Raw genomic sequence first — 24,365 nt, forward strand, 5'->3', positions numbered from 1 at the left:
ATTAACTGATACCGTTTATACCATTAACATTTTCTTCCTAAAGGTCGCAAAGGTGGATTTACAGTTCCGAACCAACAAAGGTTATTTTGCTGCAGCAGGCAGAGTGAATTAATGTTATTTAAATTACTGAAAACTGTTATGCTTGTTTATATAACAGTTGCTGAGCAGGCCCTATCTGAGAGGCTCCTAAGTAAGAAACCAAGAGAAGTTTGCAAGAGATGAGACTAACCTTAAGAAAATATTGGGGAATTGCACTTATGAACCTCTTAAGAACTTAAGAAATTTCATCTTATGTAACTTCTTGGGATCTATCTTAAGAACACGTCTGTGAATCAGGCCCACGGTCCTCAGATGCCCTCATGCCGTCTTCTGATAGCTGTCTCACTTGTTTGGTGTGGTGTATTAGTCAGGTATGTCCTACATTAGCAAGGCTGATTGGTGTAGTGTGGTGTGGTGCAGCGAAGTGTGGTGCAGTGTGGTGCATTGTAGTATGGTGTGGTGGGATGTGGTGTGATGGTCAGTAGGTCCTAAATCAGCGAGGCCGTACAATATGTCCTAATAAATCAGGCAGGCTCCTCTCCTCTCCTCTCCTCTCCTCAGCAGCAGAGCAGCCAAGCCTGTCCTCAAACCTTCCTCTGCCTAACGGCCCTCATATAGCTAACATACAGACACACAGGAGAGGGAGCAAACGAGAAGGGAATGAAAGATTGGAGAGGTACTGAGGTACAGAGAGGTACTGTAGGGTAAAGGGAGACAGCTTAACACATACACGCATGCATGCACACACACACACACACACACACACACAACACACAAACACAGCAGTCCCAGGTTGCAAGGAACTATATGAGAGATAATGCGAGGCAGATGGTTCGTGATGCTAATTAGAAACCCTGTTTGCCTTTCTCTATCATTACATCCACCAGTGCTGTGGAAGTGCTGCTTGCTGTGTTCATGGTGGTGAAGGAGAAAAGCCTGCAGAACCTACGACATTAAGACCTGAGCACAAACAGACTAAAAGCAACCAACCAAAAGCAACCTATAGCAGAGGTGGACAACAATTAGTCATTTAGCACAACATTTAGCACAACAGTCTGTCTATTGCCTTTTACCAGTTTCATTTCAGGCAAGCTGGATTTTTGCATAATGCTGAATAGAGCTTGCACACTCTGGCTGTCAAAACATCAGCATAACACGCAAAAGTTAATAGAGTCGGAAACGTGAATGGAATTTTAATGTGTTTTTTTTTTATCCATCACTGGTTTTCTAAATTGACTTTGATATCTGTCTGTTCACAAAAAAAACAACTTTATCAGATGTTCGCATTACGACAAATCAAATATAGAAAATATTAGAAATAATATTATAATATTAGAAATAAAACAAAGTGTCATGGAAATTGCTATATGCCACCCATTGGGGTACAAGAGCTCTTCAGATAAAGAAAATGTTTGACATGAGCGCTCACAGGGATATAGCTCATAAGCTCAGGAACAGATACAGACAACCCTTCCACCTTGAGTGCATGCACACACACACACACACACACACACACACACACACACACGCACATACACACACAAATTCGGTCTTCCTGACATCTTTGTCCACAAGATAATTAACTGTCGCCCAGTAAATCAGCGCAATGAGGTGAAGCGAGGGAAATAACTAGCGTATCATGTCCAATATGTGCTACTGAAAACCCAGAGCTTACACAGGTCATCAGGCCATGGGTGAGTCATGGACGCTTTACAGAGTTTCAAAGCCAATCACAGGAAATTATTTCAACATTGAACACTGTGACAGTCTTGAAATGGCTCATTCAGACAAAGGTAAAGAAACTGTGAGATACTGAATGACACAAAGGAAGAAAGGCAATCTAGAAAAGCAAAGGATGGTATCAATGAAAACGGTATAGAATATAGCCGCAAGCGGCGATTGCGGGGTCCAAGCACAATTTGATAATACAGACAGATAGACAAAACATTACAGAAGGTAGAAAGACACACATAAAAACTGACATGCTGTGAAGATCGAACATGCAGTCTAACACCAGCTTTGGTGTTGGCCCGTGCCTTCTGTCAAGTTAATCTTTTCATTGCAACCACATTGCTGGAGTTGTTCACAACGGCCAAACTTTCTATTACTTGTCCTTGATGACTAACGACTTTGGAAAGGACAAGTCTGGATTTGATCCCACAACCTTCCACATGAAAGGCTGATGCTTTACCTACTGAGCCAAACATCTGTTATAGGTTTAGTAAGGAGAAACTAACTAAAGGGAGAAGTAGTGTGACACTGCTACCATTTGCCCTATCAATAACCTTTATACAACTTTGAAAGAGGACGGTCCCAAGATTCTCCACACCAAGTTTCATGTAAATTGGATGAATAGCCTAGGAGGAGTTGCGAAAAAAGTGTTTCTTAAATAATTCAAAATGGCGGACAATGCAATATGGTGGACATTGAAAGTGATATATGGGTTGGACTCGGCACCTTCCAACGAATCTAGGAACACAAGAATTTTCAGGCTACGACACAGTTCAGAAGTTATTGGCCAAAACGTAAAGTTGCTTGTTATAGCGCCACCATCTGGCCAATGTGCATGGGCTGCCTTGCCTGAGTGGGCCATAGGAGCCCACCTGCCAAATATGGCTGCTGTAGGACTTACGGTTTCTGAGCTGCAGATACTTTTAGCGGAGAAAAAGAAAGAAAGAAAGAAAGAAAGAAAGAAAGAAAGAAAGAAAGAAGCAGAATAATTCCAGCAAATACAGGGGGGTCCAAGCACTACGTGTACGACCCCTAATAATGTCAAGTTGTACAGCGTCCTGGTCAATGGAGAGCTGTGACAGTCATTTCATGGATAGAACCCCCAGATTACATGGCAAATAGGCAACGGTTTTGAATCCTCCTGTCATCTCTCTTTTCAATGAATTCCTAACCAGAAAGTGATGACTGACAACAGCGCCGGGATAGCATCTCACACAGCAGAGGTCTGCCAGGTTAACCCCTGTCAAAACCAGCTTGTCAGCGCTCATGAGCAAAGGGCAGGTTGCAAAAGGAGGAGTAAACAGAGCCGATGTTGGGAGAAAGGCATTGGATTCTGGAAGGAGCAAAAATGCTATTGGGATACGTTGCTTATTTAGCTCTGCTGTGCGCTGTAGCTGCTGCTGTGTTTGGTTTCTGTGACCGTCTGCTGTATCATGAAGAAAGCAATAAACCAGACAAGAGATAGAGATCATGCAAGTTAATGAAATATCAATCAAGACACTGAGTGCATGAGGAAACTTCATCTTTGGACCCTGATTGCCCAGGATAGGTTGAGGAGGAAACGGTTATTGTGCGACAAAAACTGGCGTTCCCATAGAAACGACGTGTTGTGCTGGTTCCACGTATTAAGGGAGGAAGCGGTGAGTCGGGATGTTGCCACACAGAAACACCAAAGCTGTTTTTCATTCATTAAAAACTATGCACACAAACACACAGAGGTAGTTATAAATTCAACCATTGCCTCCGCAACCTGTTAGAGCAGCCAATATTGCCAATGGAATTCAGTGCTAATCTCTATTATACAGAGAATCTGGGAAGAGTTAAAGGGAAATATCACTGAATTTCAGCTTTGAAATGCAGTATGTCAGAGTGTGGTTTGATCTGTAATAGTGTTAATGAACGACTGCATCCCATATGCAGAAAGACGCGGGAAGAGTTTGTCCTGCCCCCTGATCTGTGATGTCACACCAATGTACAGCTCCGTGAAGAAATAATTGAAAAAGATGGAAACAGCGACAATAACAATACCCAGGATAATTGTGCACATTTTCTGTATTTGAAACCAGTGGCACTACTGAAATATATACACCATATGGATGTAAATACTCGTTCATTCTCAGCAGCTCTTGTTTCTACATTACAGGCTAGAGTCTATTCGCCATTTCTAGAACTGAAACAGCATTGTTGTTCTTGTCCACAAATACTAACCCAAGCTGAGCTATCCAACACCACAGGAACAACACCTGGGTGAACACTTAAAAGGAGTGGTATACCCCTTTAACCAAATATGTATGGCTCAGGTGCTGCTGCTGTAGCTGCTGTGTTTAAGAATGGATGTGCTGACTATGAGAGGGAGGAGGAAAGGGGAGGAGGAGAGGGGAGGGGGGATGGAGGGAGGAGGAGGAGACTGCTACTGTAGCAGTGCATCAGCAGAGGTGAGACTACAGCCACTATATCACAGTTTTCACACTGTAGGGAGGTGATAGAAAACTGATGAAGCTACTGTTGGCTACACACTTAACTGTTGTAAATAAATGCAAAACATTGAGAGATATAATTTGCTCATCTGTTTCCATGTAATTTGTATTCACAGTCAAAGCCATGTCAGATTGTTTGAAAGCCATAGGCTACATATATTGTACATAGACTAGTATAGTAGTGATGTAGCTAGTCACGTGATAGAGAAGGTAGTGCAGCCAGTTCAGTGGACATGCACTGGCTAATTTGGTGATGTCTTCTAAAGTTATCTCATTTCTAAAAGGGCTTCTTCGCTGAAGGGCAATTATCTCGGCCAACTTCAGCCGAGCTGCCTCGCCTGCCGCCAGAGACAGGCAAACCTACAGTGGGCTACAGTATGTGTGTCATTACTGCTGACCCAGATGCTCTGAAACACTGACTCTCCTGTGGCTGCACTGCATCCCCACAATAACTGTATGGAAGGCAAACCCCTCTGCCCATTATAATGCTCAATAATAATATTTAATTACCTCTGCCATCTAAATGAAACCTGAAATAGCCTACATGCCAGTGTATGACAAAAAAGGGAAGAAAACTACAACTGGGGGAGAAAGTTGAGGTTGGGAGGGGGGTTCGGGGCATCGTGACTCTAATTGCAGTGGAGGAGCAAGGTCAAGGTCTGTGCGGTGAATTCCGTTCAGGGAGACAAAAGAGTAGCCTGGCTTCAGTCAGACTCAGGTGGGAAGAGAAGAGTCGGAGGTGAGATAGTTACATCACATACAAGCAAACCCTGCGCAGTCCAGCCTCTGCCCAGCTCACCATCTCTCTCTCTCACACACACACATACATACACACCATAAATTACAGCGATGCGGTCAGTGAAGAGATTAATCCCAAATGATAGCCCAGTTTTGGATGCATTGCTCCCTGATTGCGCAAATGTCATTCCAGTAGGTCTATAACATAATATGCAGAGGGATGCACAATGCGAGGTGCTGCTGGCGGCGATGGACCACAGATAGTTAAGTTTTTTTCCTAAAAATGACATAGTCGACCACGGTTCCATCCATATAGAGGAAACATTTATCCATCAAAAATGTGCGGATTAGGCTACAGAGCATTGTTGCTATATGTAAAACAAAAAACCCTCCTTTTCCCCTTTTACATGCTATGACATAGGCTACTCTAACTCTAACAAATAGGCATAGCTGGCTATTCACTGAGCTTATTCACAGCATCACGCGTACCGTAGGCTATAGGACACATCTGGACCTGAGTGAGATGTTGTGGGTTCCTGGACAAAAATAACCTTAAGCTGGACGATGTGTGCTTACCCTCTGCGGCCAAAGCGCACCGGACGAGAAGTAAAAGCATTCCCATAGACAGCAGACAGTTTGCCAGCATCCCCCCTGCTCCAGCTCGCCACTTGCTCCTCAAACACCACCCCTCTCCTCCAGCAGCCGTCCTTTGCGGCGAGCGGCACCCATCCGCGGGGTCCACTCCGCTGGTTCCCGGTCCGGGATGACCTGTCCGCGCACTCCTCAAACTGGGAGCCATTTGCGTATCCAGTGGATAAGTTGTTGAAGTTTCGGTCGTGAATAATACATCGGATCAATCCTTGTGTGTGGACGGGAAACGGAGCGGTCCCACGGTCTTCGTCGTCTGTCCACGGCTAGAGGGGAAGCGGCATTGACGGGAATTAAGAAATGCGCCCTATCGCTCCGCTCCGCTCGGTCCACCCATCAGTATGTGGCGCAGGGCGGCACGCAGAGTTTGCCAAGGGTTTGACATTTAGCTGCTGGCGGCAAGTCTGGGCTATAATTCAGACATCCTCCAGATAGATGGGGAACCTTTAGGTGTCCTCGGATGACGTTCAGCTGCAAATTAAAGAAACGTGTCGGTGGGACGATAATTAAAATCTCCACACACACGCGCACACCCCTCCCCAACTGAGCTAATTAGCTTACTCTGCTCTTAATTGTTGGAAGTCATAGTAGTCTATTTGTATGACGACCTCTGCTGGGTGTAAAGGGAAGGCTATGCTTCACTACACTCCAAAATCAGAGGGAATTCCAGGTCAAGTAGATTAAATGCTGTGCAGCCTAGGCATTATGGGTGAATAATGAAAAGAGCCACATGCCTTTATGGTTCATCTTCACCCACACTAAAATGCATGCTCCAAGTTAATACGATCTTTATTCGGGCTACAGTAATTGCTGCCTGAAGCTCTAATTGCTGTATGTGGATAGGATGGCGTCTGCAGTACCTATCATTCTCCGCAAGATGTCAGCCAAGACCCAGAACACACACTACAGTATAAAATTGTAGATGAACAGGTATGACATTGGCTCCCAACGTTTTCATGTCAAGGATCCTCCAAATATGTACACACCAGCCCATGGATCTCAATTCGACAAGATTTTGCCCCAAGGAACCCATCTATAAAGAGTTTCTGCAATTAGTGATGTTTTGGTGTAGAGTTTAATATATTATTTACTAACAATATCATTATTATGTCTATTTAACGAAATAAGGGTTAATTGTTGAACTGTTCATGTTGCAGGGGACCCTGGACTCGCCTCAAACAGCCCTGGAGGTCCCCAGACCGCAGTTTGGGAGCCACTGGGGTATGATGTGCTGGAGCTACTAACAAAGCCTCTTTATGAATGCAGTGCACAAGTTGCTGCAGTCTTATCACTGGGAGTTGTAGTCCACCCCAGACAGGCACTTTATGAACGATGGAAAGAACAGACCCAAGTCAGAAAGGATTGCATCAATAGATTTTTTTTTTAATTCAAAGTGAATCTTAACAATAATACACCATAAAGTCTTATTTTGACACTCACCAAAAGAGTCACCTGGAAAACCCGCTTAATGTGACAAAGTAGAGAAGGCTTGGTCACACCTAAATCACTGAGAACTAGAGAGGAAACACTATCGCAAACTGTAAAGAGACATCACATCCAGAGAGTTAGTTTTCCCAGTCCTCATACTGTAAATATTGCACAGTGCAATTGCTACATGGCAAACTAGTGTAGCACAAAATAAAAAAAGCAAATGAAACAAAATGAAAAACAAAGCCACAAAAATCTACAGGTATTAAAACAGTAACAGTTCAGATTTCATAATCAAGTCTATTTGATGAGCAATCTAAACAGATGATTCCATAACTTGCAGTGTGAATTAACTTTGAAACGGATACAAATGACCAGAAAATGAGAAATTGAGTAAACCAAAACTTATCAAACCAAATAAGGATTAAAGAGTAACACAGTAGCACATTGGACTAATACAGACCCTGAATTAACATCTCTAAAGGATAATACCGCAGCAGAGGATTTTTTTTCTTATATCAAAGTCATAACTTTAATAGTAGTAATTTTACAAACTGCTGTTTTATCTGTTAAATGTTAAATGAATCCTCAAAAAAAAATGTTATCCATAAATCCAGCTGTCAAATCATGTGGAAAATGAAAAACAGTTTAAGATTTCTCTCCTCTTGCATCCATCTTTTTTTTTTTTTCCTATAGGTGTGGGAGAGTTTGTGCAGGCGCATTGCTGGTGAATACCTTTGGAGGAATCAAAATAGATTACATTTCACATGCTTATTATTGGGGAACTATTTCAAGCACTAATCTGCCAAGTTCATGCCTTGTTGTCATAAGCTTTCTTTCCCAAAATGAAATATCAGTATGATCAGTAAAGCATCGAGGGGAAAAAAAGCTATCAAAAAACACACAACCACATACATGTCGGAGCTGAGATGTGGAATATCACACTCAGGACTGACTTCACAGAGAAGCCACAATAATCTCCTTGACAAAACCTTTTCTTTCCATAACACCTATTAAACATCCAACTGTCAAGATCGACTGTATTCATGTTCGTAAAGCATAGCTCCTCTGACACGGCCAGTGTTATCAGCTGTGCTCTAGTTGTTGCCCCGTCGCTAATTACCACTGAGCCTTACTTGTACGACAGAAAGGTGTTCAGCTTCTAGGCAGACGAGTGAAGCAACTTAGGTGTACATGCAAAGTAATGTAAAGCATGGAGATTATCTAAGAACACTTGGTGGTGCAATGACCGCACAATGTAAAGTATTGCATTTGCTGTTCAGCCAGAGTGACTATCGAAAAGGATCAGTGTTTTGAGTGTCATATCATTCAAAGGTTACGTGTAGTTTTATTGGTGCGTGTGAGTGTGTCACAGACAGGCGTTGGTGGTGGCTATCTACAAACAGGAAAACCACCACCACCTACTCTTCCTCTGTCACGTCTGAAAGCTCATCAGAGGTACAGGTTCCTGGAATGACAGTGTGATGACATCCTATTTTGAGTTTTTTTCCATTTGTGATTTTTTTTTGGTCAAATGGCCATTAAATGACTGTTTACTCTAAGTGGCGGATTGTTATTGGATTCTACGCCTTCTTCCTCTACTAAGTGGAGAGGTGGTGGAAGAGACCACAACCCAGCCAACCACCGTCTCAAATTCCCACTTTCTGAATCTCAAGGCACATACACAGTGCTGCTCACACTGTCTCAATTTCAGTAAGGAACACATAACAATGGCCACAGTTTCGCATTGACAAAACATCATTTCGATATGAGACACTCATAAAGGGGAGAGCGATCCAAACACAAGGCAGTTTAAAATTACAAATTGTGGAACGGATATTCTAGCCAGATATAACATTGAACAGATAAAAGGGTTGCAATAAATATAGGTTCAAATCCATTTCAAAAGAAAACAAGTTATAAAACATTATTTTGGAACAAAAACATTGGGGCAAAATTAATTTTGAACACACAGTCTAATCATCCAAACCCTTACAAGCCTATGTATGAGTGCTTAGTGGTGCGTGTGTGTGTGTGTGCACATGTGTGTGTGAGTATGTGTGTGTGTGTGTGTGTGTGTTTGTTTGTGAGATTTGTGGAAACATTACAGAAGCATTTCATTGAACACACTGAATATTTTCTGCCTTCTCACAGTGCTCCTGCAATACATAAGAGAGTATTGGTAGTATACCATATACAGAACTACCACACTGGCAAAGTTAAATCAATCCTGCAAGCTACAGCTTTAGATGTGTACAAAACGGCAATATGAAAACATACAAAAATTAAGTTACATCGATACATCATTTATATGCAGTGATGAGCCCGAAAAGGTTAATAAGGATAAAATACTGATGCAAAAAACACACACCCCCAAAAACAACAAATGCAACTAATGTCCATCATCAGCAATACAGTAGTTACAATGACACTCCAAATATGAACGCAAAACACTAAAATCAAAACCACTTCTATTTCAGATAATTAGGGACCTATACAAAAATAGCAACGCTAGGTTTAAACTCAGAGAAATCACCTAATTTCACAGCTATTGAAGTGGCAATCATCATATAGCAGCTTATCTATGATACATTCAAGAAAAAAATGATACGACTTATTAATCGCCCAATAAGCTAGACAAAACCTCAGCCATTTTTAAATACCATTTTTTTGAAATTGAACCCCATTCTACGACTACAGTATAATTGAGGTCTATGCAAACAGAATAGCTACCTTGCTCAGGAAATGAATTACAGTCTTTGGTGCTGCACAAGCAACTTCATTTGAAAGTAAAGACGAAAATTATACACATAACTAGTAAAATGAACAGAAAAAATGCACACAGCATATATATATACATACATATATATATGTATATATATATTCTCCCTGACGGAATGTATAAAATAAGCAGTTGACACCGATAAGCCTTAAGCCTTAAACAAATGGTATAATGTAAAGGGAAAAAGTTAACTTTGTCACACATGCATAAATGAGAGAATTGCACACAATTAACTCACACCTTATCAAGTGTCTGTACTAAATAGTCTAGCTCTATAATATATGTCCATATATGTGTGTATATCAAATACTGCATGGTCTGCTCAGGCTTAGAAGATTCCATACCGTGAATTAATTTGCATTTTTGTCCTCACCTAATCAAAGCCATGCCCACCACACTTCTAAACATCTAGGAAACAAAGTGAAAACACTCAAAATGAAAATACAAAGACAAAAAAAAAAAATCAACAACTATTTAGATTGTATTGCAGTTTCATCAAACAGTACAAATACTGTTAGTAATAAGAGTTTCACTAAATAGAAAGTGATTATCAAATATTAAGCAATACTCAGTACTTGCACTTTGTACACTAGTTCATTCGGGGAGGGAGAACAGAAAACAAAAACATTTAAAATGAAACAGCAAGCATTCGCAACAGCAAAGCATGCTGTTCTTCTTGAAAGAACAGAAAGGTAACTCACTACACACTGAAATATACACTGACTCCAAAAAATAAGCACCGCTATCCGCGATACATCACATCCATGCAGGCTATGCATGGACATATACACAGGTGCATATATATACTCACACATAGGATGCATCGACTGATTGGAATTTCAAGTGCTGCAGTCCAGTACATTAATATTCATGTATATAGTCATATATAAGTAGTAACATTAACAACCTCAAATATGTAAGGCACTATGGCTGGGGACAATTATACAATGCAGCGAGTCTTGTGACACAAACAATAAGAGCAACGTCTATGCATCTTTCCGTTTACATTTTTCTGCTCATGCAAGACCACATGCAGCGTGAGGAACAACCCTATTTAAATCGGTTAATTGACTTGACATTGCAAACACCGAAAGACACCGAAAAGGTACAAATACTTCAAACGCAGTACAACATACACTGTGGACAACATGTGCATCTGTCAACCTAGAGCTAGAGAATGGGATGGCTTTACAAATATGGATGTGTCTTGCACATGTAAGAAGGCAATATAGAAAAATAGCTGGGATCAGGGGTGCAAAGTTTAACTATTCAACACCACCCCAATTATTTACCTGTTTTGAGGAGTATTCGTAGAAGATCCAATGCAAAGATATATCAAATGTGCAAAACACATTGAGTGTGAGTTTCTTATCTACTCATTAATTCTTTCATTCAGTCATTCATACATTATTTCCTTCTTTCTCTTACCCCCCATTCCCCTCCACCACTGGAAATCTGTTTTTTGTTTTTTTTAAAGCTTAAAGTTCAATTACACCCAAGTCTACATGATTCAAAAAAATAGCTTGCTTTCTCTGTGGTTGTGCCATGGTTTTGGAAATGAAAACCATGTTGTTTGTGGTTTCAGAGAAAATTCGCCCTGCTCGCTTAGCCCTCAGGTGGTGCGAAGGGTATCTGGGCAGTGCGGCGCGGAAACCACCTGTCGATGCTCAGATGTAGGGGTACTGGTTGATTTTGGTGGGGCTGAGAGGGAAACTGGCGTAGGCAGGCGAGGCGATGTAGGAGTGTGGGGGAAAGAGGGGCTTGAACTGGCCCTGCGGGTGCAAGGTGGGGGAGGGCAACAGCCGGGGGTTGATGCCCACTGTGACCTGATGCACGATGCCTGCCGGGTGGGAGATGCTGTAGGTGGGCTGGAGGACGGGCCGCGACGCCCCAGGAGAGGCCAGGATGTGGGCCACCGGTGCAGCCGTGACCAGGGGGCCAGACGGGGGATAGGACAATAAAGTGGGCTGGGAGTGTGGGTGGCCCCCGAGGTGGGGGTGGGGGCCCGTAGTGTGGTTTGGGCTGCTGTGGGACAGGGTGAAAGTGTGCCCATGCATGGTGGGAGGGATGTAGGCCTGTGGTCGCCGGTGGGCATAGTTGCCGTTCCATTCCTGGTGGCAGGAACCGTAATGCGGCACCTGAGGGAGAGAAGAAGAATATCAGATTCACACCATTTTCATCACCACACAATTAGTCTCTGTGAGCCACTAGGTGTTGCTGTCTTTCATGTTCTTATATGCCTATCTAGTGCCTCTGAGCAGTCATGAACGGTCTGGTGCCCTCTATCTCATTACCTCTTTGTCTGTGTGACTACCATTACCATGTTCTATTCAGCCTCTAATGACACGTCTTGGTAGTTATACAAAGCCATTCTCTGAATAAAAATAGGTACTGTGTAAACTGCATGGTCTGTCTCCAGTTGGAAGGTAGTGCTTTGCTGGCAATACAGTACTTCAGGCTGCCTTCACCTTTAAACAGGGAGGGAAATTAACACCTGCCACCCACCAAATGCAGGTGATTTTAAGCAGTGGCGGGTAAATTTCCTAGGTCCACCAGCCACTGTTCAATCACCACATCACCAGTTAACACTCTTAACAAAGCGTGCTCCCACAGTGATGCTTATGCACTGCCTCTGTTTACATCCAATATGCATTTTTTTTTTTTTTCTTCCCATGACCACTCCCGGGCTCCATACGTAGCAGTGTAGTTTGAAAATAAGTTGTTTTGATATGAAATCTTGTTACCAAGGAAAACATTAAATAGGGCAGCCTCACCGCCCACCGCATCAGTTTAGCTCGTTTACCCTAAGGCTACATAAGACTGTCAAACTGGAAGCAGAATGTAGCAGCCACATTTTAGTGCATGGTCACTGCACTACAGTGTTGCTGCCTCTTGGCTGTTGCTAGATGAATTATTCTGAATTCAAATTCGGTGCTCTTTTTTATCACCTGAATGCACAAAGTGTAGTCAGTTGCTAGAGAGAGAGGACTACCATATACCTATTCAGCTGTGGAACATTCAAGAAAAAGGGCAGATGCAGGATACCATGTCTTACCATGATAACAGTATCAGAAAGAACTTTTGTCAGAATCAATTATACTTCTTTTCATTGTCTTTCCCCAAAGCATGTGGGAGGGGTACAAACGCAATATAAAAATGGGGATAACCGAGAAATGAAACTGGTCTCATGACAGAGAATGCAATATCACACTGTAGCAATGTGAGACGGTGGACTTGCAGCCCTTTTGTGACAGATAGAGAACAAAGTCTCTGTAAGAGTATCAGATGACAATTGGCGGAATCATATTTATATGGCATGCCTGCAATTCCAAATCAAGATCAATATCTTGTTCCTTGCCATTGTATATAATGTGCAAATGAGAGTAAAGATGCATTGTCAGTAACAGTGTTGGAGATGTGCTGACTTTTTTGCAATGAAAATCAAACTGGCATCTATGTAACAGGTGCACAAGACAGGATATGCCCTGTTGTGCCCAATGTAGCTGTTTATAATTGTGTATGTCCTGTGCAAACAATGTCTCTATTGCAGCAATATCTGTATTTATCCGTAAGGCCCTGCTCAGACCATAAGCGGAACGGATGTGTATTGGCGGCGTAGCATAGCCCGCTTCGTTTCAGCGCTCATGTTAATGGGCGGGAGTGAACACATGGGCTGCAGAGCGGTGCGGTGCTGCATGCGCAGCTCGCGGCCCTGCAGCAATAGTTCCACCGTCTAGTCTATTTTCTCTGCATGCAGATTTCACAGAAATATACAATGAAAATACTCTGCAGATGGTCATACTTCCATATCACCACAGAAGCACATATGTATATATTCAGTGATCAACCTACCAATGTCTTTACTGCTGTTGTTATTAATTAATTATTAGTTATTGATTAATCTATGTGCACTGAGTTTTAAATGCAACAGTCATTGTAGGATGATGAGTTTAACTGGTTTTGAATTATCATTTGCCGTTTGAAAATTGGGTCTGTTATTGAATTATCACAAAAATAAATAAGAATGGATGCGTAGGTTTATTTATTTAAAGTTGATTTATTTATGGAGAGAGAGAGAGAGAGAGACAGAGAGAGAGAGAGAGAGAGAGAGAGAGAGAGAGAGTGAGAGAGAGAGAGAGAGAGAGAGAGAGAGCGAGAGAGAGAGAGAGAGAGAGAGCGAGAGAGAGCGAGAGAGAGAGAGAGAGATTTAGGTCCCATAGGCTTGCCCAAAGACTGCAAGATTTCCAGAACAACAAATCACGACACTGACTGGAGAAAAATCCTAAACAAATAAACGTGACTGCTTTGATGCAAGAGAGTCTGTGGAGAAAGTGAAGAAGATGGACGATATAAAGTTAATAAGTGGAAAAAATACAGTGAGCCGTCAGCATTGTTTCTAGACAACATTAAGGCTTGGGATGATGTTGCCTCGGCTGTTGGAGCACAATGCAAGTACAGCCTATTTTCATGTGGTATTTCTTCTCTGTAGATAGGCTGCGTAGAAATACCCTTCTGGTCTGAACAGCCCAGCTGGGACTCACGCACTCATTACGCTTCTGGTCTGACCAAGGGGGCAACACAGATGGAACTATATGTAATAAATTGTGCATGTATGTTTGTGTGTGTGTCTATATTCATGTTTTTGTGTGTGTGTGTCTATGTTTGTGTGTGCCTGCATGTGCTGACCTGCCCAAAGCCCATGGCCTGCTGTTGTTGGGGCTGGAATGCAGGGGTGATCTTCTGTGGCCGGTTGAGGAGGGGAGTGGAGTGGTGAAGCTGTCGCCCAAGAACGCCTCGCCCTTTGAACTGGCATGAAGACTCTAAGACTGGGGGAGGAGACGATGAGAAGGGAGATAGAGGGAGAGAAAGAGAAAGATGACACGTTAATACACGCAGACAATTTGGTGTCCCAGTATCAATTTCACAGTGTGAACGACAAGTGAAAAAAAAAAACAGATGCGACTGGAGCTTGGATATAACCACAACTGCGGCTTTATCAGAATGACAGAAATGGCAACGTTCGTGGCAGGAGGCTTTGTGGGCTTGTCAGTGATTTCAACTGTGTGTGATCAGATCCCGGTCTTCAAAACACACTGGCATCTGTCCTCTGAACATGATCTAGATGTTTAAAAATAGACATGTTTGGCGGATCTGGGGGGGGGGGGGGTTGGTAACCAAACTTGTTCATAGTGCTTATAGTGGGGTCAGACCATCAGCTATAAATACCCCCGGTAGCACTAGAATAGCAAGCTGTGCCCTTTTATGTGGGGCTTTAGTTGCGATAGTTTGAGAGTTGGTGAGGGAGAGGAGATGGGAGATGCCTTTGACATGAAAGGCGATATGAGACCGTGTGATTTTCTCTGAGGATTTACAGTTAACTCTCAACTTTAAATGACCTATAAAAAGGGGGCTCTTAAATGAACGGCGTCTATGAAACAAGAGACGGAGACGTCCCACTGACCACAGCTGGAATAAAGCCTACATGTAGCATGCCTAACTCCATTTAACACCTGAAAAAAACATTCGTATAACATTTATTTTTAATGACAGCCAGAAAATTCACTGTGACCTCTGGTTGCCACCCATGTTTTGAATATTTAATTCAGGACATTAAATGTTCTGGGGCCATTACGCATGCCTTATGTAGCTTTATAAAGTGCACATTCACACAGATACAGAGGGCTAAAAGGGGCTCTCAAGAGTGGCAGCTGGAGCCAGAGCAAAGAATTGACAGCAAACAAATATCCACTCCAGAGATCAGAGCAGATACGTCAGGGCAGGTCACCCATAATCACCTGTGAGAACCTCTGTGGCCTACTAAGACGGCGTAATCCCAGGCCATGTGACCTGTGGAGCAGACAGCAGCAGTGGTGACTGGATCTCTGAGCTACCATGCCCTACTAATACACTTGCTAGCCCCCTGAGTGGACAACAACATCAGAGTGTACTTCAGACGAATAGTAAATGAGTGTGAGAAAGAAAGAAATCAAAATGTTGATCTAAGTTGGAGGGTTGAGGTTGTAAACCAGGATCTAATACTTCGGCCATTTTCACTTTCAGTAGTTCCATAATTTCTCTCTGACCTCTTGACTTTATATTCGCTCGTAAAGTTATTTATTTTAAATTAAAGACAGTTACACCTTTCTGTTTACAGGTTTGACTTAAATAAACCATTAGGTCAATTCTCTCAGACCTAGATCAGGGGCATATCAAATGCATTTGTGGTGTGTACAGATCCAGTGTGTCAGATGTTATATGTGTGCCCAGTCCTTACCTGTGTTGCCTAGTGTTCCGCTGACGGCAGGGTTGTTGTTGTTGTTGTTCTGCACCCTCATTGGAGGCACCACCATAGTACGCACTGTCGGCTTGCTGGGCTCAGTTTCCGGGGCAACGCATGCCACACGGGGCTCGCGGTTCTGGTTGCTGTCTGCGATGTAGCGTCGCTCTGCGAAGGGACTGTTGCTATGGCCAGAGGAGTCGGAGGCAGGCGAGCCGTCCACTGTGTCACAACCGCTCTCCTGTTCATCATCCGACATACTGCAAGAGAGCAGACCAATCAGAAAGGAGGCGACAGACACCTCTTTTGCTGCTGTTTAACGACTCATGCCAAGTCAAGCAAAATGCTTGTAAATCTCTGTATGTTTATTTGGGTCTATTCTAGACAAGAAGCGACCCAATGCGATCCAGGCTTTGTGATCCTTAGCTCTAACCATACCTGTTTGGGCGTTTGCAGGGTGAGGTGCTGGACTGGGCCGAGGCTGAAGAGCTGGTGCTGAGCGTGCTGTCTGGACTGCTGAGGGAACACACCCTCTCCATACTGACGGTGCTCTGACAGGCCTCACAATCGGCACTACCCTTACACCTGCGTATGCAGACAGAGAAAAGAGGGACCTATTAGACAGAGTCACTTGAAATTTAAAACTAAGTTAACAATACTGTTAGGAGTGATCTGATGATAGTGTTGTTAGTACTCACTCCGCAATCGAGTGTCTTTGTGCGCTCTCCTCCTCATCGCTGCTGATACTGATGACACTGACAGTTGGGCTGGCTAGGTCAGAGATCACCATGGCCTGCCGCTGCTCCTGCGACGCTGAAAGCTCTTCACAGTCCGGTTCCACCTTGCAGCAGTTCTCCTCATCGTCCTCCTCCACCTGCTCTGTTCCGTGCTCCTCTCCAACAATATGCCCCTCCTCTGGGCATCTGGCTTCTTCCTCCTCTACCTCCTCCACATGCTTTGCTGTATCGGCCATCTTTGGGGACTGACATGCTGAATTTTGGATGTTTGTGTTGTGGAAGTAGTTGCTGCCCCTATAGGAGAATGTGTCACATTCAGCAAGGCAAAACGTCTGTTTGTGTGTGTGTGTGTGTGTGTGTGTATGTTTTAGTGTCACATTGCACAAACAGCCCATGTACCATACCTGTTGATACAGGGCTTGGTTCTCTTGTTGGCAGCAGGCTGCGGCCACACCACATGTGCAATGCCTATGCTGATTGGCTGGTGGGCGGACATGGTCATTTGGTTGGTTAAGAGTGGCTGAGGATGGGCAATCATGGAGCTGTAATGGTTACCATGGGGACGTACTTTCCTGCATTAAGAAGACAGAAAATTGCAAATTGAGCCAAAAGGCTTTAGCACCATTAGTGACAAAATGGTCTCAGTCACTGGTCCCAAAGGACATGCATGACTCATCTATCATTAATATTCAGGGGAGCAAGCATGCTGTATCAGAGCAGTTCAGCCATTCCCAAGGGTGTGCATAGCAACCAAAACTAATAATGCACTCCCTTAAGACTATTCTCTAAAACTGAAAGCACATATCACTAGAGAACATCTCCAAAAATGTATCAAACAGATACTGTACTGTAGCACACTGACACAGGCACACAAACGGCTTACCCCCAGTCGCCCAGTCTCTGTGGGCCTGCCACAGTGTCAGATGCCAGCGTGGTTGGTGGTGGGGGCACTGGCGTCACCTGCTGCCAGGTGGGCACCAAGATCTGCTGGGCACGGTTCGACCAGGCCTGCTGAAGGGCAGAGGATCAAAACAGTCATCTACTAATGACTACATAGCCTACACCATCTACCATCAAAAACTTGCTTATACAAGTCTAGCTTATACAAATAGCCTATATGATAAGGAAACGCTCATTCAGGCTATATACCCAGTACAGAATTAAGCAAATCCTATCCTATTTACTTTTTTCATTCATGATGTGGACTGATTACTTACTAATCAGGCCAGGATGTCATAAGTGATCACTCCATCTCAACCCATGTACTCTGACCTCTACTTCCATCATCCCTATACTTCCTTACCTGTGTGATGACTCCAGGTCTAATCTGCAGGGGCTGGATTGGGGGTGCTTGGGTGACCAGAGGCACAGTAGTCTCCATTCGAACGGAGTAGCCTGCCGGTTTAGCTCCGTTGGTGGGGATTCCTGCAGGGACAAGAGGACAGAGAAACATATTTAACCTAGAGATTACTATCCATATGAGGGGACAGCTGAAAGTAAGATCTGTATATTAGTCTGCAGCTATAAGCAATAATGAACAAGCAAAACACAAATTCACAAGGGTGCAGATTTTTGTGACCTACCTTGAATGGTTGGAGGACACAGAATGAGTGCCTGCTGAAATGAATCGTTGCACCCAAACTGACCACTTCCTGTCTGCAGTGGTATCCCAGGGTGCATCACTGAGGTGGCTGATGGGGCTAACCCCTAAAAAAGGAAACATGGTTAAAAACCTGACTGGACTCCATCAGGTATAAAATTATCAACAATAGCATTAAAGAGCCAGTAGATGGCGACATCTGTGTCAGGAGCAAGCTGTGTTTCAGCCACAGAGCCCAGGGATAAACAAAGAACAGTCAAGCATGTGCCTCTGCCCATGGATCAGAGTTCGCTACTCATGCTGCTCTCATGCCTAGTTATAATCACATTGACTGAATAACGAGAACTAGGCCTATATTGTTCTGGCCTGCTCCAGCTCCAGTATGTGGTCCTGCCCACATACACATGATAGTAAACACAAAGCACCCTTTCAGAGGCTAATACTAAAGTCCTGCTGAACAAGAAAGATTTAAAGTTCAACCTAAATTGCTCCATGGAAACACAAATCACAGCTGACAAGTTTTACATATGCAAGGCTTGTAACCACACATTCTTTCATCAGTTTTCCAGAGAGTTAAATCTGAATAGGAATGACAAGGCCTATTTATATCAGCCTTATTTCTGTACTTGTGATGCATGATCATGATACATGATGCACCTTCATTATTACATTATCACATACAAGCACTGTGTCACGATTGGTTGTCTTACATACCAAATGTATCATCTTGATGCCATACTTAGTAAGATGGTTTGAGCAAAGATTTTGAGATGTTTTGCATTACAACAGATCCAATGCAAAAGAAGGGTCAGCTCCTTTCTTCCCCTCAGCAACAAGACTGATTTGCACCGTTGCCATGACCTCACCAATATGACGTAATCTGGTTGCCATGACAGCAGAGCTAAGACGCAACAAGGTGGGCAAGTCGGCATACACAAAAGCAGTGCATGCAAGGTAATTGTCTGCATCTCCATAGTTTTCACAGGAGCAGATGAACAGAACAATACATCCCATGTCAATCACTTATACCATCTGTGATTCTTCCATCTGGAAAATGATCACTAAAATGTTTGTTTGTTTATATTCTTAATTCTAGCGGCTACAAGAGTAGTCTGCAGTAGTTTGCAAAGTGGGGTAGTTTCACCATCATCATTTCAGAGGAAGTTATCACAATAAGGGACTGTATGAGGATGACTGTTTTCATCATAGGTTTCACAGACCCTCTGTTGCCTCCCCACCTACAGTATAGAGAGTTACATAATTCTCTACCAAATCATAAGTAACAACAAAAATCTTCTCAGATGCAATCTTATCAAATGGAGGTCCATAGTCTAATGCATATCTATTTGGGGTCCTTGGTTAAAAAACTGTTTTGGAGGCCCTGATCTAATGAACACAGTGTACAAATGCATTGAAGCCTCCATTGCGCATTAATAGCAGATCATGATGCAGACAGCCAGAATTGCTTACTTGAGTGTGGACACCGGCCATCTTGCTGAAGGGGTGGTTGACTGGGGCAGCGGCGGCTGTGGTCACGGGTCTGACGAACGGACCCTTATTCCGGTTGACGGCGTCATATGCACTGGGACGAGTCCGGCACACATCCATGATGTGGAAACATGACTTCACACTGTGGGCCGAAGAATGACAGGGAGAGAAACGTTCAAGTTCGGTTCAAAGTCTTGAATACCGACATGTGCGAAGAACCGAGGCAAGTTTGACTCACTGGTTGCTGTGGGGGAAGTCGAGCAGGTGTTGCATTGTCACAAAGGGGTGGCCGAGAGCCTCGGCAGGGGCAATCCTCTTCTCTGCATCGATCAACAACATCTTCTTCAGCAGGCTCACAAACTCCCGACGGTCTGCCTTCTCCGCTAACAAGTCACTACCTTCCAGATTCATCACCAAGTTCACCTGGCAGAGCAAAGAGTTTACAGTTAAAATGACTTATTTCACAATAAGAAACAAAAAAGGGGGGAAAAAATAGAATTACATATTAAAAGAAAGTGTAAAATGAGAAATGCGGTCACATTATGCTGCATGTTTGAATACTCCAAGGATCTTAAAATTGCACAAAAGTGGAATATTTGCACTACAATATTTACCAAAACAAATCAAATGTGATTCCAAAGAATAATGAATCATAACTGAGCATGACTTCTCAAGAATCTCCCTCTTTTCTGAATTACAACAGTACAGACGTTTACAAGCAGTCATAGTTGCCAGGGAATTTCCAGCTGTGGATTTCAACAGAGAATTTGAAACTGAACCTTGACTTTTCAACATTGGTTTAGTGTCTACCTCAAGGGAAGCGAGATTAGGGTTTTTTCCCGTAATAAGATCTGTACGCTCTATTCCGCTTATACAGCTCTAGGTGTGCTTCCTCTGACGAAGGCCTAGTGCCCTACATCCTCCAACCATCTGATGTTGAACTTCCTCTCTTGAGCCCTGTGAGCACATTGTGATCTGAGCAGCTGAAGGTGTGTTCTTCCTGTGCTGTGAACGTACGTGCGCTATGTCATCCAAACAGCTGAAGATGTACTTCCTTGCTTCCTTTGATTTCATCCCCGTCTCCGTCTCATGCTCATCTGTCGACTGTGGGGAGAAAAAGAGACAAACGGTTTAGTGAGGAGGTTAGAATTAGATTCAATAAAGGCAGCTGCAGGGTTCCACCATGTTATGACTTTAATAGTATATATTCCTAGAAATAAGTCCATGCTACCTTGAAAATTGAAGGGAAAAAAAAAATACATTTACAGCTTCAGATTCAAAGTAGGGGTGGGCATTTTCAATTACTTTCACATCTCATGTTCCCAGAATGCATCTCCTGTGCTAGTAAAATTCTCCTATGAGCATATATTCACATTACAAGAAATGTAATTGCAGAGCCCAGAACTGATACACATCAGGTATGGGGTAATGTGACATGCGGATTGTCAGTTTGACTTTTTTATGAATGGATCTTTGATAAGGCTTTATCTAACAAAAGGTCAGTCTTTCTGTGCATGTTTCAGTTCACTAAAGGGAAGGCTACCTAATGCTTCTGCTTTATTGGGGACATCTGCCTCTGTTTGCCCAGAGGGAGGAAGAGAATATTTGGTGATTGAGTGAGAGCTGACCTATGACAAGAGAAGAGGTTTCCCAGTTGTGAATATTCTGTCATAAGGCTAATGTCATGTTATTTTTATGGGTCTTAATAGTCCTCACCTTCAGTCTCCATGCTGCATAAGGCGAGTCGGACTCTCTGCAAAAGAACCGTGCCGTCTTTGTCCCCACATTCAATAAATGTTCCCCCGGCGAACCTTGCGTCTGAGAGATGTAGCGAATCTGTTGGGCACAAGGGAGGAAGGGAGGGAGGGCAGAAAGAGAGACAACATGAAACAGAATGAAAGAAAAATGTGGTAGCTTAAGGAAAAAAAGCTCTTTTCAGTGGTTTAAGGTGGGGTGAACCAGTTCAATATTACCATTTTAAACAATATTATCATAATTTATGTTAATTCTAGACATGTCCCCCCAGCTATGAAGGCATCGTTTCCACTGTTTTTCAATGGCTCATTTGTCCTTCACCCATACTCTCTCTACAACCATCATATCGCTAAAGCACCATATCCTGATCCCTGCCTCAATTGGCCTTCACAAACCCTTATGCACGCTAATGGTAGTTTACAAGGTTATCTACGGCATCAAGGCCTGTACACTCACATCACTCCATCAAGTCCATCATAGAGTTAAAATTCACCGTGTGTGGATGCATGTGTGTGGGTGCGTACACAGCGGGGTTGGCTGCAGAGACCTTGAAGATGTCACATTCCTGAGAAATGCTTAGACCCATGTGTGTCGGACCCAAATTAGACCCCCTGCACTGATGAGCGGTGTGCGTTTGTGAACTTTGAGAAAGTGTCAGGGTCCTTTGGGTGTAAATACGAGGTGTGCTGATAAGGGGGTTTCTATGGTCTTCGTGCCAGTGCTTTGCTGCACAGTGACGCTTCAGATGCTGTGGAGCAAGAGTATCATACACAGGTTTATGAGAGAGGAGACCAGTGAGAAGCCCGGCTGACGTCAATCACACCGAGGTGTAAAGGAAAACATCCATTAGAGGCGGAGTGCTGCTGAGGGGCGAAGAGAGAAGGGACAGCCAGACAGCGGGAGAGGAGTGAGGATCAGGGAGAAGGTGTTGGGCATGACCAAATGTGGCACATTAGCATTGCTGTTGCAGAGCACCTTTGCTGCCAGCTCACCAGACTAAAATAACAATGCTGAGGTCTCAAGGCCTAGATAGCTTTAATGCAGACAAACACCCGTGTCCTCACTCTCCGCAAACATTGCAGCCTTTACCAAAACAAGCTGAAACTTGAAAGACAGATGAAGTGTCCTCCTCCGCCTCACTTGAGGCCAGTCAACAGGCTGTGCTCCTATCAGAAGGCCCTTTATGCCTCACACAGTCTGCATGACCCAAGGCTTCTGCGTTTCTCTCCAGCCAAAACAAATAGCTTCTTTTACTCTTCTGAAACAGAAAGAAATGGGCTATAATTTCCACCGTAGGGATGGGAAAGGGAGAAAATGTCAAATATCTCCAAGATAAACACCTGGGAATGAGCAAAAGTAGAAAAAAAGAGTTACCGCTGAGATGTGTACCCATGTTCAGAGCAGAAATGTTTTCGTTGGAGCGTCTTATGTTTTGATATGCACGTTGCGCCTCCCGGCCAGTGTGATGTTTGAGCGCATGCTTCCATGTGTGTTTGTGTGGCCTATGTGCACTTAATGCAATGTGTCTGTGTGTGGGTGTCTTGTGTAAACATGGGCCTGTTTGTAGGCTATATGGGAGGTTATGAGGCAATGCATCCATTGGGATTCTGATGGCTTGCATCATGGATGTAATCTCATCTGTTTGCTATGAGGGTTAGATGGGATGATGAAGATCCGCTCGCTTATCTCATGGCACACTCAAATATCCGAGCTTTACAAAACACACTCTGTTTGTGTGTCGCTGTCCATTCCTCCCTTTTTGCATTACTCTCACTCCCTCATTTGCTTTCCCGTATGCAGAGTTGCAATGTCACCCAAAATCTCTCTCCCTTTCTCGCATTCTCTCTCTCTCTCACTCTAATACACACGATGATGGCATTCATAAGCAACCAAGCATCACTGACACTGTCAATTCTAATAGACTTTAACGTGAAGGCTGCATTTAGCCTAAATGTCCCTCCTTCCAGCTGAGCATTACATTTAACATGTTTATAATGAAGCTGTAGTGTAGTCGGGCAACATCATGTAAACAGCAACAGAAACAAAAAACAACACAGCATGTGTGTGGGTAGGAAAATTCTTGTGACGGGAAAACCCTTATTTTTCCTGGAAGGCGTGTCTCTGCAGCCCTCAGTTGCAAACCAGTGAGATCACTGGTGCAAACCTACTGCTTTGCAAAACAGCTATCCAGCGAGCCTGGGCCTGCTGTAGAACAGACAGGAAGCAGAGGCAGCGGCGGCCTTTATTATGACAATCCATACAACAATGCACACTACAATGAAACGCTTTCATGCTAAAACTATCCCACACCCCAATAAACAAAACTGCATCGCAGTTAAAAATTAAGCACCATCATCCCCCTCCTACCCAGTGCGCAAAGCATCCCCTCCTCATCCCTGACACTGAAACAAACTGGGGTACATTTTGTACCAGTTTACAGAGAGGAAAATTCCACTCGGAGCCTTGCTGCTACCAACCCCAACATAATCCTTTCTGCCTCCACTGACCCAGCCTACATCCTCTTATTCTTCCTGCTCCTCCAGGTTGCCAGCTTGGCCTGGCCCAGCAACAAAAAGGCACACCTTGCTTGTCTCTGCAACAGTGTACTTTGACCCCCCTTGTGTAAAGATGTAACGCTCCCCGGAAAGGGCGCTGCCATTCCCTG

The 24,365-nt window shown here is 43.6% G+C and overlaps 2 protein-coding genes across 4 annotated transcripts in view; both read right to left on the reverse strand.

The window, feature by feature from the left end:
* Window positions 1-5,784, reverse strand: part of kiaa1549lb (KIAA1549-like b) — a 56,409-nt gene extending 50,625 nt beyond the window's left edge. The window contains exon 1 of the mRNA XM_071907092.2: window positions 5,562-5,784. Within this exon, the coding sequence (XP_071763193.1) occupies window positions 5,562-5,784 (223 nt within the window). The remainder of the gene's footprint in view (window positions 1-5,561) is intronic.
* A 5,541-nt stretch (window positions 5,785-11,325) lies between these two features.
* hipk3b (homeodomain interacting protein kinase 3b) overlaps window positions 11,326-24,365 on the reverse strand; it is a 54,321-nt gene continuing 41,281 nt past the window's right edge. The window contains exons 4-17 of one of the 3 annotated variants that reach the window (XM_078286534.1): window positions 21,662-21,781; window positions 20,963-21,049; window positions 20,184-20,368; window positions 19,928-20,087; window positions 18,441-18,564; window positions 18,161-18,282; window positions 17,741-17,865; window positions 17,262-17,429; window positions 16,819-17,151; window positions 16,559-16,705; window positions 16,118-16,380; window positions 15,639-15,690; window positions 14,530-14,669; window positions 11,326-11,981 (exon numbers count right to left, since the gene is read on the reverse strand). In XM_078286534.1, coding sequence (XP_078142660.1) covers window positions 11,449-11,981; window positions 14,530-14,669; window positions 15,639-15,690; window positions 16,118-16,380; window positions 16,559-16,705; window positions 16,819-17,151; window positions 17,262-17,429; window positions 17,741-17,865; window positions 18,161-18,282; window positions 18,441-18,564; window positions 19,928-20,087; window positions 20,184-20,368; window positions 20,963-21,049; window positions 21,662-21,781 — 2,559 coding nt within the window. In that variant the 3' untranslated portion in view covers window positions 11,326-11,448. Of the gene's footprint in view, window positions 11,982-14,529; window positions 14,670-15,638; window positions 15,691-16,117; window positions 16,381-16,558; window positions 16,706-16,818; window positions 17,152-17,261; window positions 17,430-17,740; window positions 17,869-18,160; window positions 18,283-18,440; window positions 18,565-19,927; window positions 20,088-20,183; window positions 20,369-20,962; window positions 21,050-21,661; window positions 21,782-24,365 lie in introns of all 3 variants that reach the window. The other 2 variants (XM_078286583.1, XM_071907053.1) reach the window with 2 other exon arrangements.

Source organism: Centroberyx gerrardi, chromosome 1 (genome assembly GCF_048128805.1).
Source record: "Centroberyx gerrardi isolate f3 chromosome 1, fCenGer3.hap1.cur.20231027, whole genome shotgun sequence".
Lineage (NCBI taxonomy): Eukaryota > Metazoa > Chordata > Actinopteri > Beryciformes > Berycidae > Centroberyx > Centroberyx gerrardi.